At 40.1% G+C, this 13,340-nt stretch overlaps 1 protein-coding gene across 2 annotated transcripts in view; it reads right to left on the bottom strand.

The window, feature by feature from the left end:
* Positions 1-13,340, bottom strand: part of SOS2 (SOS Ras/Rho guanine nucleotide exchange factor 2) — an 86,123-nt gene that overhangs the window by 2,247 nt on the left and 70,536 nt on the right. For both annotated transcript variants that reach the window (XM_084793242.1, XM_084793243.1), the window contains exons 17-22: positions 10,475-10,592; positions 8,578-8,750; positions 7,658-7,774; positions 5,887-6,148; positions 4,647-4,688; positions 471-580 (exon numbers count right to left, since the gene is read on the bottom strand). In XM_084793242.1, coding sequence (XP_084649368.1) covers positions 471-580; positions 4,647-4,688; positions 5,887-6,148; positions 7,658-7,774; positions 8,578-8,750; positions 10,475-10,592 — 822 coding nt within the window. The remainder of the gene's footprint in view (positions 1-470; positions 581-4,646; positions 4,689-5,886; positions 6,149-7,657; positions 7,775-8,577; positions 8,751-10,474; positions 10,593-13,340) is intronic.

The raw sequence follows: 13,340 nt of genomic DNA, 5'->3' as shown, positions 1-13,340 counted from the left end.
CTAGCTTCTACTCACTGAACATCTACTTCCATTTTTCCCATGGTAGTTAAAGCAATGGATCTCAAAGTGTGATCCAGGGAGCAGCAGCATCAGAACCAGTAGAGGACGGCTCAGCACAGCCAATTCCCAGGCCCAGCTGCAGTCCTACAACCTACTGCTAACAAGTTCCCTAGGTGATCTGTCGTGCCCTTACATTTAGAGACTGGTCTAATGCTTTCAAGTTCTTTCAGATAGGAATTCCATCCTCCTGCCCCAATCTGCATAAGAAAGACAATGTACTTCTGATTATCTGAAATTTTCCACTTTCTTTTTAAGTTTTTACAACTGCTTAAGTATTTTTCAAATACGACAACTAAGTTCTGAAGGCCTGCAGAGTGCAGCTGAACTGTGATGGACACACTCTAGGACTACTCAGAAAGAAGAGGAGCAACTATGCAGAAGCTGACGCAAACCCAGGCCTGGACGCCTACCTTGGAATTTGAAGCATCATGATCAAATTTCTTCCGAGGAGGAAGCGGAGGCGGAATTAGTGGCTCTTCACTCAGTTTGTGTAAACTTCCACATGAGCTGAAAAAGGTCTCTGGGGGAAGACAAGGCCGATTTACAACTCACTGTGCAGTTACAGGACAAAACCCCATTACAACTGGTGGTTCCTCCTTCAAATGGGTTATTTCTCAATACTAGCTAATCGCCTGTTCATCTGTCCTCTCCACTGAATGTTAAGCTTTAGGGGACATCATGTACATGCGTCTGTAGCCCTAACACCTACCATAACAACTGGCATCTAGCAGCTGTAAAACTTAAATGAAGGCACATTATTAAGATCTGGATCTGGTGGGGCAACTTAGTGACTCTGTTTCCAAATAAAAAGTACATTAAAAAAAAAAGTTGAGGCTATAGCTCAATGGGGGAGTGCTTGCCCAGCATGCACAAGGCCCTAGGTTTGATCAGCACCTCAAAAACAAAACAGAAGCCGGGCGCTGGTGTCACATGCCTTTAATCCCAGCACTTGGAAGGCAGAGGCAGGTGCATCGCTGTGAGTTCCAGGCTAACCTGGTCTATAAAGCAAGTCTAGGACAGCCAAGGCTACACAGAGAAACTCTGTCTTGAAAAAAGAAGCAACAAAAAAAAGAACCAACAACAAACAAAAACAAAACAAATAAACAAAAAAACCACACCAAAAACAAAACAGAAATCCTCCCCTCCAAGTGTTTGAAAAACACAAAATAAAACTGAAAACGTATGTGTGCTGTTGTGTTGCTTCCAGAGGAAGGCCATTCTGAGCAGAAACTAGTTCTGATACAAAAGAAGTCTAGTTATTTTGTATAAGCAAGGAACCCAAAGTCAAAGTCTGCACTATAAACAGTACTGATGGCCTCCAGTGTATTCCAACCAACCACAGTAAGCCGAGGAGCACATCTGATGGATTACTTAGACAATTAAAGTATAAATAAACACCAATACAGCAGTGCCAAAGCCTTAGACAGGTGAAAATAAGTAAGACGAAACAAAACATACTTGATACTTCTCTCTGATTTAGAAAGCTATGGGTTTCTGTTGGGTTTTGTCTGTTTTGTGGGGGCTTTACAAGTAGGCAAGTACTCTAACAGTGAGAGACATTCCCAGCCCTAAAGATAGAGCTTTACAATTCTTTTAAAAAGAAAACTTTTGCCACAGTCTCTCTGTGAAGTTGGCTTGTCACAGTCACAGCAGTCCTCTCTGCCTTTGGGCTGCCCTCCACTCCTTTAGTACTATCTGACCTAGTGGGGATCAAGGAGATAGGAGAAGGTACACCTTAAAAACTTGCGTATTCCTCAAGTAGAGATTTTAAAAAACACTATAGCTAATATACCAAGAGACAGAAGATAATACATTGAGAAAACCAGAATAGGATGCTCTTTAAAAGCTTGGGGGGGGGGGGTGGAGGAGAGAGAGACAGACAGAGACAGAGACAGACAGAGGCTCACAACTACCTATAGCCCCAGTTCCAGGGGCCCCCCACTGTCTTCTCACCACCACAGTTACCTGCACATGGTACGCTAAACTCATGCAGACACACATACATACATATACACAAATAAACATCTTTTTAAAACTAAGATGCATAAGTGGGAACCAAAAAGAATTCCTAGACATTCTAGGATATAAAGAAGATATACTGAAGAGATGGGGAATAATGTAACAAAATCTAGAAAACAGAACAAAGTAACAGAGATGTCAGAAAAACAAAACAAAAAAACAAGACAATTGGGAGTAACAATGTACAAGGAAAAATAACTCTCAAAGCAGAGTGTAATCATTGCTCAAATTATAACTTTCTAGAAACTCACTAAGTAGTAAATGAAAGGAAAGGGCAGTATCACAGTTCACTGTGACTTGATAGTCATCAAGAAAAAGAGCTAGGGAGCTGGGTGTGGTGGCACACGCCTTTAATCCCAGCACTTGGGAAGCAGAGGCAGGTGGATTGCTGTAAGTTCGACCAGCCTGGTCTACAGAGTGAGTACAGGACAGGCAGGGCACACGGGGATAAGGTGGCAAGTGTAGGCACTGGATGCCATATGGTGCAGCTAGAACTGGTGCTCTAAGTAGGTAACTAACATGGAGTAAAGACATTTCCCTCACAGAACAGAAAGAATCCTAAATAAACATCAATAAAGCAAAGAACTACCTGGAGCCAATGCTCCGACTGGTGCGGAGCCTGCAATGCACTTACTGCTCAGAGGCACCGAGGACACCAGGAAACACATTTTCAGGTTAAAGAGGAAAACACTTAAAGATCCAAGTAGGTGTTCTTAGTGGCCTGACTTCATGGAAAACTGCTATGAAAGGACATGGGAGTACGCAGCAAGACCTGTTTAAGAACAGCGCAAAGCAGGAATGAGCCAATTATCAGTCCCAGGACAGGCATGTCACAAAGCCATTTGTGTAGCCAAGCACACTACACTTGACTGAGCAGTGATCCAAATATGATACAGACAACAGAGCATGCCACTCTCATATCCCAACCAGAAGTCAGCAAACCCCACCTGAAAGTAATGATCCAGAAAAGAGAACACTATAGAAATATCACTCAGGAACACGGATATGTCATCCGAGAACGAGAGGAAGAAAAGAGGCAGGCAAGTGTTTGGTGGCACTGGCTGCCTTTGACATCCTTCACATATGTAACTTTGGAAGAAGTTTGAAAATACACAGAACAAGACACTCAGGAGACTACACGTACTCTTTTTATTCCTAGGGACTCCTGCTGTTACCTGAGTGTTATGCATCTCACTATGCCAGCACAAGTGAATAAAGAAAGCTACCAACATTTAAGGGCTTGGGAGGTAGCTTAGTCGGTAAAGTGCTTATTGCACCTGAGCCTGACTTCAGAACACATGCAAACATGGACACATAACATGAATGTGCTAACAAAGTGTTAACATTGATTTTTCTCCCCACCACATGATGGGGGGGGGGGGGGAGAGGACAGTTGGTTGGGAGGGAGGGCAAGAGAAATAAAGGGGGAAGGAGCTTGGCATGGTAGCATGAGCATGTAGGCCTGGAACCTGGAGATGTAGAAACAGGGACCCCTGGAGTTCCCTGCCAGCAAGTCCAGTCTCATCAGTGAGCTCCTGACTCAAAAAGCTCCGGAAGAATGACATCTGAGTTTAACCTCTGACCTCTACATGCATGTGTGCACACACACATTTACCCACACAAACATGCACCCACATATTACTACACCAATTTTAATGGAATTAACATTTAGGTAATAAATTATGAATATAAGTATAAATTATGAATGGTAGACGAGTTTTATTTTACTTAAAATAATGCTTTAATTAAATGAGATGTGGTACCTGAGAAATATTTAGTTCAGTAGTCCCTTAGCGTCTAACAACTGGTTCCACTACAGTACAAGGATATAAGCATGCTTTGGTCTCTTATATAAAATGGCAGAGGGTATGTATGTACCCTATCACTTTAACTCTCACTAGACTTTACTTATCTTACTCACCACCACAATGTAACCCTTATGTAAACTACTGTTGAGGGAATGACGCCAATAGCAAAAGCCCTGTGCACGGTCAGGTGTTGGCCTAACCACACTTTCCATCTGTGGTTGGCTGAACGCAGAGAGGTAACCTACAACATTCGGAACTGACTGTACCCTTTCTCTGGAGAAACGAGTTACAAGTGGTAAGAAGTCAGGCAACTGAGATGGATCTGCTCTCCATCCTAGACCACGAACCGTGCTAGGTGTTCCCTGAGGTTACTTCACTGGATTCCTAACAAGTTCAGGTTCAGACAGGCGCTAAAATACACGTTAAAAGAATTAAAACAAAAACTAACAAAAGTTAAACAGCACCAAGTTGTAAGTAATTCAGACTGTCAATAAAAAGTTCTTTTGGTCTGAGGATGCAGCTCAGAACTACAGTTGCCTAGCATCTGTGGAGCCTGGGAGGCAGGGGTAGGGGGTGGGGGGATGATAGGTGGGAATTGGGGGGGGGAAGAATGGGCAAAGGAAAGGACGAAAGAAGAAAATTTTTCTTTCATTTATTCTTTAAATGTTGCTAACTCCCCAAATATGGAAACACACCTTCAGTAAACCAGATTATGATCTTTACAGTCACGTCACTATAAGCACGGTATGCCTTACTTACTTGACTGTGGCAAGAGGACTGGAGCAAAGATGGTATTGCTGCCTGTCAGAAAGAGAAAATTTCATTTGAACAGAAAGCTAACATGGATGATCTTCTTTTTAGATATTTTCAGTTAAAAAAAATGCGCTAGTGCATGCTTTTAACCCCAGCACTTGGGAGACAAAAGCAGGTGAGGACAGCTAGGGTACATAGGTAGAGAGACCCTGTCTCAGCCTCTGCACCCCAACAGTAAAATGCACTGTACAAATCTGTAGTTTGTAACAGGAATTTAATCCTCACTGTACCTACAATGTTCTCTTTTGTAGCCTGATGCCTTCTCTATCACAATCCCTTTTAGTTTCTTTTATGGAATTTATACCCTTGTTTTAATTACCCATTATTCCAAAAAGTAATAAAAAATCTTTGTTAACTGAATAAATTAGAAAATATATACACACAATGCATAAATAATGCTTTGCTCCCACCCCCACCCCCAAACAGGGTTTCTCTGTGTAGCCCTGGCTGCCCTGGAACTCACTCCGTAGACTAGGCTGGCCTAAGAAAGAGACCCACCTGCCTCTGCCCCTGAGTGCTGGTGATCAAGGGTGTGCGCACCGTGCCCGGCTGCTGTGCTTTCTAGTAAGCACTACCTTTGCTCTAAGATGTTACTTTCCACACCAACACAGTATCCTAGTGTTGTCTCCTGCTGCTGTGATAAAATGCCCTGACAGAAGCAGCTCAGAGGAGGGAGGGCTGAATTTCCCTCACAGTTCTAGGGTGTAATCCACCAGCAGGAACAGTGGGCAGTGGCTATATGCACGCTCCTGCTCAGCTCAGCTCACATCCACGTTTCCCTAAGAGGCAGGACCCCAGGGTAGCCCAGGTCGGCTAGGAAGCTGTTATGAGGCCCAGGCTAGCTCTGAACTTAAGAGATCCATTCACCTTCCTCTGCCTGAGCACCAGACTAACGGCGTATGCTGAGACAGCTCACGGATCCCTGTCTAAGGAACGGTGCCACTCACAGAGGTTAGGTCTTCCTACCTCAGGTCATGTCATGGACACGCTCACAGGCCAGCCTAACCTAGGCCATTCCTCAGTAAGACCCTCTTCCCAGCTAATTCTACATTTTGTCACATTGGCAATTAAAACCAACCACAACACACAGGTATCAAGGGTTCTATAGCTCCTAAGTTGGAAAGAAGAAACAAATTATTCAAAGCACAAACTCCTTCTCTTACCAAGAAGTTGCAAAAGTACTTACCACAGGAGCTATTAAGGTCCACATCTAGAAACACGCTGTGGTCTGAGGAAGCAGACACAGGTGGGGTGGACGGTGTGTTGGGCGACGTTGGCGCTGACACTGCTGACTCTAGCTCCGTCTCAGCGACCCTGCTGAAGCTTATCTTATATGGCTCTCTTTCCAGAGGCGTCGGGTGACCTCGCAAAGTGCCTGAGGTAGAGCCATGACGGCCTGCATTGGGCCTTATTCCAGGAGATTTTAAGGAAAAGTTTGATTTCCTAGGCTAGGAAAAGTAAATAAGAATAGTTAAAACAGCACTGATGTGTAGGTAATTTGTTTATAACTTATAGCTACCTTACTTTTAAGTGCACTTTTTAAAGAGTGGTAAAAATCACATCTTCAAAGGTGGCCTGTGGCATTTTCGAAGTAATTTCCAGACTTGACTAGATTATTGTGGGCTTGATAAGTAAACCTTTCTTACATAATTTTAGAGTTAAAATTATTAAAAATTATATAAACAACTTTTTTGTTCCTAAATACTTAATTCTAAATTTCTCTCTCACACTATCTATATGTTAATTTCATAGACATTTACTGGGAACAGAATTTATATAACAAAATATGCTATGTGTGTTTCATTTTTAAAGAAGGTCATTTTTTCCTGACCTACACTACCATGTTTTAATGTCTTCAGTGAGAAGTGTTGCCATTGTGTCTACCCTAACTTGCTTGCTTTTAAAACCCACGACATTGTAACCTAATTAAAAACAGAATTCTGAATCAGAAAAACTGAGTAAAAACTCAGCTGCATCAACTACCTGAAAACTACTTTACTCTGCTGAGCCTCAGTTATTAAAAAATATTCACGTGTGTGTGCGTGTGCCTGTGCTCCCTTGGTGCTGGAGTTACAGGACAAGGTCAGCTTCCTGATGTGGGTGCTGGGAACTGAACTCTGGTCCTCTGGAAGAGCAGTGCATGTTCTTAAATGCCTCAGGTATTTTAACTATAAAATGATGAAATGATTTACGTCACAGTTGGGCATATTTAGCTCAAGTGGGAACTTACTTGCCTACTAATATATATGTTCTTGGGTTTGATCCCTAGCACTGGGAAAATACCCGTTTCATACAACTATTTTGAGGATGGGATGACACAAGCTCTCCTAGTTCACTGTTTTAGCACTATGCTCCCTCGCCTTGTTTCGCCTTTGGATGCTTAGGGTGGGCCTCCTACCTCTGCTGCTGTTACTGCAGCGGCACATTCTAGTGAGAGGGAGTGGTCCAGTGTACTACACGGCCCAATGGCAGGAGTCACAGTCCTGCCTGAGGCACCTACACACACCCACTTATCCCTGCCCTGCCCTCTTCATTTGGTCCATCCAGCTACTGGCTTTTGGGCCTCACTTTATACCTTTCCTCTGAAATCAGGAGGTTCAAAAATGGACAGGTAAATAAATGACACTAAGATGAAGGAAACTTAGCATGCATGTGGACCTAAGATGTTAAACCCAGTAATTTTTTAAAAACCAGTTTCCATCAAAAGGCTGACAATTTCTGCTAAGTACTGTTTTCTGTGATGTTAGGGAGTGAACCAGAGCCTTGTGCATGCTGGGTAAGCACTCATTAGCTATGACCCCCCCCCCCTTACATAATTTTGCAACTAGAATAGTACTGTAGAGTAAGGAACAAAACAGCTATTGGTTATATAACAACTTTAAGAGAATAGGTTGTTAAACATTGAAAATGTTATTTTTAAAAATGGAAAAAACTTCCTATAACTACAATAGACTTACAAATCGAGGTGGTTGTTTGCAGTTTCGGGGCTCAATTTCTTGAGATTTGTTGAACAAATAATCTGTAAACTCCTTCTCAGATAAAATCCCCATTGGGTTGAGGTTTTCAAAGAATCTCTGAAATTAAACACACAAATATATGTATATACCTTAGGTCTTACTAAAATCAGATCCTATTAACTTCAACACAAAAACCAAGTTAAGACAACACAGTATTTGAGACATTCATAAAGATTGCTCATTCTGCCGGGTGTGGTGGCACACGCCTTTAATCCCAGCACCTGGGAGGCAGAGGCAGGTGGATCTCTATGAGTTTAAGGCCAGCCTGGTCTACAGAGTGAGTTCCAGGACAGCCAGAGGTGTTACACAGAGAAATTCCATCTCGAAAAACAAACAACAGCAACAAACAAACAAACAAACAAACAAAATTGCTCATTCGACTCTGCACTTAAAACCAAGACTATACAATTAAGACTATGGCTAAAACCCACAGCACATTTTAGATAAGCAGAACAGAATCGGCGATAACTGGATTAAGGTATATTCAAAAGTAATTTAAAAGACAATTACATAGAGCTTTACATTTTTCTATGTTACCCTCCAAAATGAACCACAACTGACAGAGTGTTAAAAAACCCTCGGGGATGCTTATGTATCTACTATTCTCCAGACCCTTCACAGTGAACACATTAAGGGTTCGATGTTATGCTGGTCCATTTGGAGGAGCGGCTTGAACTGCACAGCGAAGCAGGACTCTCAGAAGGTCTCAACATTGGTGACTGCTAGTGTGGCAGCACAGCATAGGGCACTTACACTGCTATCTGAAGTGCAGCTTACTTCCCAGGCAACAGAGAACATGGTGCATTACGTGACCCAGGACCCAGTGCCATCTCCTCAAAGACAAGTAAGGAAACCCCTACCCTCATTTCGGGTTCCGTCCGTAAGCAGTAAGGCTGGTTCTGATACTGCTGAATCTCTCCGGTAATTTCAGCCACTTTCCTCCTCTTACTGAAATTAATCAAGTCTTTCCCTTTCTTCTTTAGAAAATCATTGTTCCCTTCTTCAGTCTTCAGAATATTTGTTAAATATATTCCTAGTCACACACACAAAAAAATCTAGTTATTTTAAGCCTGGTCATTTGAGTCATTTGGGAGGACAACTGGTCTGGTGGAGTTGAACTCAGTAGTCACACTTCTGGAAAGCAAGTAACTCTCTATGAACAATTTGTAACAGCGTGTAAAATATAAAGAAAACGAAGACTATCCTTCACTAAAATTAAAGGCTACATTCTGAGAATGGCAAGCTAAGCATATCCCACCACTGTGTATTAAAATTTAGTCCAATCAAATGTTTTAATATTAGATTTAAAATATTTAATGCCAATTATCTTTAAGCAACTATCAACAAATCAAGCAGCTTTGCTTAAGAACTGTAAGACAAATTGCTTCTCAGAGCTCATCATCTAGGGGGAAAAGGTTCTAAGCCCTTTTTATGCATAATTACGGATTCATTTAGATTGGTGGGTCTTGGCTAAAGGCAATTTTGCCATCTAAGGGATAGTTGGGAATATCTTTAAACATTTCTGGTAATTACAAGTTTGGGGTACCACTGGTCTCTAGTGAAGAGGAGGTCAGGAGGCTGCTAAATATACTACAATGTGATTGCCAAGCCTTCACAATAAACTATTTTTTCCTTTCAACTTCCATCGATAGTGCTATGGTTAAAAAAAAAACCTTGGTTTAAGCAATAATCTAAGTCCACCAGTGAAGCCAGCCAGGTGCCACATAATTACGCTTGAACTATGAACAAAATATATAACAATGGCACCATGAGATTACAATAAAGGGCTGGAGTACAGCTCAGTACTATAGTATATTTTAATCACCAGAACCCTGTGCCCCCCAAATAAAAGGGAGCTGAGGAAATTGTTACAGTGTGGTAGCATTATAGCACAATGCTTGACTCGGGTGCTTCTGGCGACTCTACTATAAACAAGCAGACTGCTGCTGACCCATCATATAAAGATCCAGGACTATAACTTCATCAGGTGGACAGCAAAAGTTATGTGACTGGCTTGTGCATTTCTATGCTATAGTTTTATCATTATTTTAGGGTGTAATTTTACTTATAAGGAAAAAAGTTTACTGTAGAACAGTGTGCTGAGCTGTGCTGGCACCAGCCCATATGCCTCTTATTCACTGCGTCTCAAGGCTGCATTAAGGGTATGGCACAATGAGGCAGAACTGGAGTTTGAAACCTACCTGGACAATATGTGACACTCCATCTAAAAGAAACAATAGCAAAGACAACAACTCCAAAGAGGTCCTATTAAATGACTGGCTTGTACCATTTAGGTGTGTATACACATACTCTATGATATTTACATAAAACTGCCTAATAAAGCTTTTCTCAGAGTGTACATCTACTGTTAGGCATAATTACATTTAAGAAAGGTTCACATTAAAAAGCTTTGATCAATGTAATTTATATTAATAATGTAATTTTGAATTTAAAAGACTTTATAAAGACTCTGTGAAAGCACTTTTATAATAATAATTACAACCAATGTAGATGTGATACAAATAAATAATAGTAACAGTTGTAATTTATAAGAGTCTTCACAAGACTATGTTAAGTAGTATATATAAAATATTTTAAAATCTTACAACAATTTTAAGAGGCAATTATCTTGATCTTCATTATACAGACAAGGAAATGGAGATTTTTATTGTTTTTATCAATACAGACAACCTATATAGAAAGACACTCTTTTGGTTACCTCACATTCATCTTAAAATTACAATATTTATAACTTACCAAAAAAAGGCACACAAGGTGGATTGATTGATTTAAGTTTTATTAGATATTTTTTAAAGTGATCCTGACTTAATTCCACAGCATCATCCAAAATTCTCCGCTTCCTTTCCTGCAATCCCTTTAAAACATGTAAGTTTAATATAATTCTTGCATATAATTCAATCATATCAAAAGATCCATAAGAATATAGAACTGTAGAATTTACAAAACTTCACAAATATTTAAAATTATTTTAAAAATTGTGCTTGCCCAATGGTGGTGGTGCACACCTTTAATCTCAGAACTCAAGAGGCAGAGGCAGGCAGATCTCCGAGTTTGAGGCCAGCCTGATCTACAGAGTGAGTTCCAGGACAGTCAAGGTTATACAGAGAAACCTTGTCTTGAAAAACAAAACAACAATAAAAATTGTGAGTCTTATTTCTTTAGACACTGCTAAAATGTGTCATTCTACTTTTTTAATCTATAAATATAAAAACTAAGAATTTGTGTTCTTTTTATTATAAGCTAGAAGATTCAGGAATTTAAAAATTCTCCCTCAGGACCTTATTTTTTTTATCATTTTAATCATCAAGGTGTAAATTACAGTGTCAGAAAGAAGGACTAAAATCCCTCAGGACTAAGTGTTCCTATGAGGTTGAGGGTAAACCTTAGCAATAAGGAAAATGTAGGGGAAAAATATTTTTAAAAAGGAAAGAAAAATGTAGGAAGGTAAGAAAACTTAAAATCCAATGAGGATTATAAGCACATATATATAAACACAAACTCCCAGCAAACATACTTGAGAACCAAGCATCATATCAAATGTGCCTATTTAATAGCTTTTCTCTACTCCTCTACACAAGTCTCTACAACTTGAACAAGAGGAGAAAAAGGTCAGGGAACACTGTCGCTATTCCCAGAAGTCACAACTGACTGTCCCTGAAGGGAAAGTCCCAAATGTATATGTAGACTGTTAATAGAATTCAACAATCTTGCTATATAGAAAAGCCAAACAAAACTCAACTGTATTTCTAGATATAAATTTTTTTTATAAAAAAGGAAATGATTTTTAAAAAATTCCAATATAGATAACAATAGAGTGAAGGCATTTGCCATGAAATCATAGAGATTTACCACATTCCTGGCTAGGCGGGCTCATTACTGTAGACCTGTCAGTCAGCCTCTCACAGTGACTTACAGATCTAAGCACAACTCCTATTAGACTTCAGAGTTTTTTAAAAAGTGAAACTAAAGTTGATTCTAAAGTATTTCAGGTATTTTATTTTAGATATTTTAGATATGCAGTTCAGAAAAAAATCAAACAGGTTGAAAATTAGATGTATCAGAAACAAACCCATATATATCCCCAATTTATGATACAGCAGGCACAATAGAGCAATGTGGGGGAAATGAACTTGGGATAAAGGAGAGCAACTGAGCAGCCATATAGAACAAAGAGTAAAATCAGAGCCCAACTTCACCCCATATTAAACATTTCCTACTAAATTAAAAGTCTTCTTTCGTTTTGTTTTGTTTTATGCAGTGGAGGCCTGCCTTGAACTCTCAATCCTCCTGCTTTAAGTATTGAGCATCAGGAAGGATTTAATAAGAGAGACAAAACATTAGATCAGGGACCTGCTTACACTCACCATCACAAGGCACAGGACAACGCAGCAATGCACCCAATCATTCAACAGTGAACACCAGGTGCAACAATGCTAGAGTCACCAGTCTGTATCCAGCTAACTTACAGTCTATGATTCTGCTCTGGGAGGGTGCCTGAGTTTAGTTTAGTTTTGTTTTGTTTTTAAGTTTTTCGAGACAGGGTCTCTCTGTGTAGCCTTGGCTGTCCTGGACTCACTTTGTAGACCAGGCTGGCCTTGAACTCACAGCGATCCGCCTGCCTCTGCCTCCCAAGCTGAGTTTAGTTTTAACATATAATGGTAGACTGGTTTCCAGAGAGATGATAAGAACCCATGTCTTTTCTTTCTTCTTTCTTTCTTTCTTTCTTTCTTTCTTTCTTTCTTTCTTTCTTTCGTTTTTCAAGACAGGGTTTCTCTGTGCAGCCTTGGCTGTCCTAGACTTGCTCTTGTAAACCAGGCTGGCCTGGAACTCACGGCGATCTGCCTGCCTCTGCCTCCCAAGTGCTGGCTAAGAACCCATGTCTTTAAAGTCAACATTTTGATAACACACTTGAGCTCCTGCCTTCACCTCACTTGGGAAAAACCTTTGTAGGTGCAAAAACCCATAGCGAGGAGACTTTGCTTGATATAGAAACTAAAGGCTGATAGCTGGTCTGTTTTAACGTCTAACATGCTAACAAAGTTCACATACATAAGCAAAATACAGATGTCCAGAAAGAAATGAGAGGACATGACCAGATGAAAGTGGCCAATAAATACATTAAAAAATTTAACCTCCCTAGTTATTTTTCAAAATATGATAAGAAATTTGAAGTTTTATTTTTGGCCCATGGAATCTGTAAAAATTTAATATAGTAATGATCAGGCAAACTCCTTGGCAAAAGCAACAAAAGTCTGAAAAACCAAAAAAAAAAATAAATAAATAAAAGAAAGAAAGAAAGAAAGAAAAAGAAAAAAGAAAAAAGAAAGAAAGAAAGAAAACCTGACCCAGGGACTTCTGTCTTCAGAAATTGATTCAGGGCAAGAACTGGGGTTTCACAAGAGACATATGAATGAATGAATGAATGAATGAATGAACGAACGAACGTACATGTGAATGATCCATGATAAATTATATAGCCAAACAAAAATCAGAAACAACTTAGTTGTTCCCAAATAGAATGACAAACTAAATTATAATTCATCCACAAGACAGAAAAACTATGTAGCCACTAAAAAATAAAACCTTGTTTTGAGACTAAACC

This window comes from Acomys minous (assembly GCF_964271855.1).
Source record: "Acomys minous genome assembly, chromosome: 8".
Classification (NCBI taxonomy): domain Eukaryota; kingdom Metazoa; phylum Chordata; class Mammalia; order Rodentia; family Muridae; genus Acomys; species Acomys minous.
The sequence above is the reverse complement of the archived record's forward strand: the minus strand, read 5'-3'. Positions and strand labels throughout refer to the sequence as shown.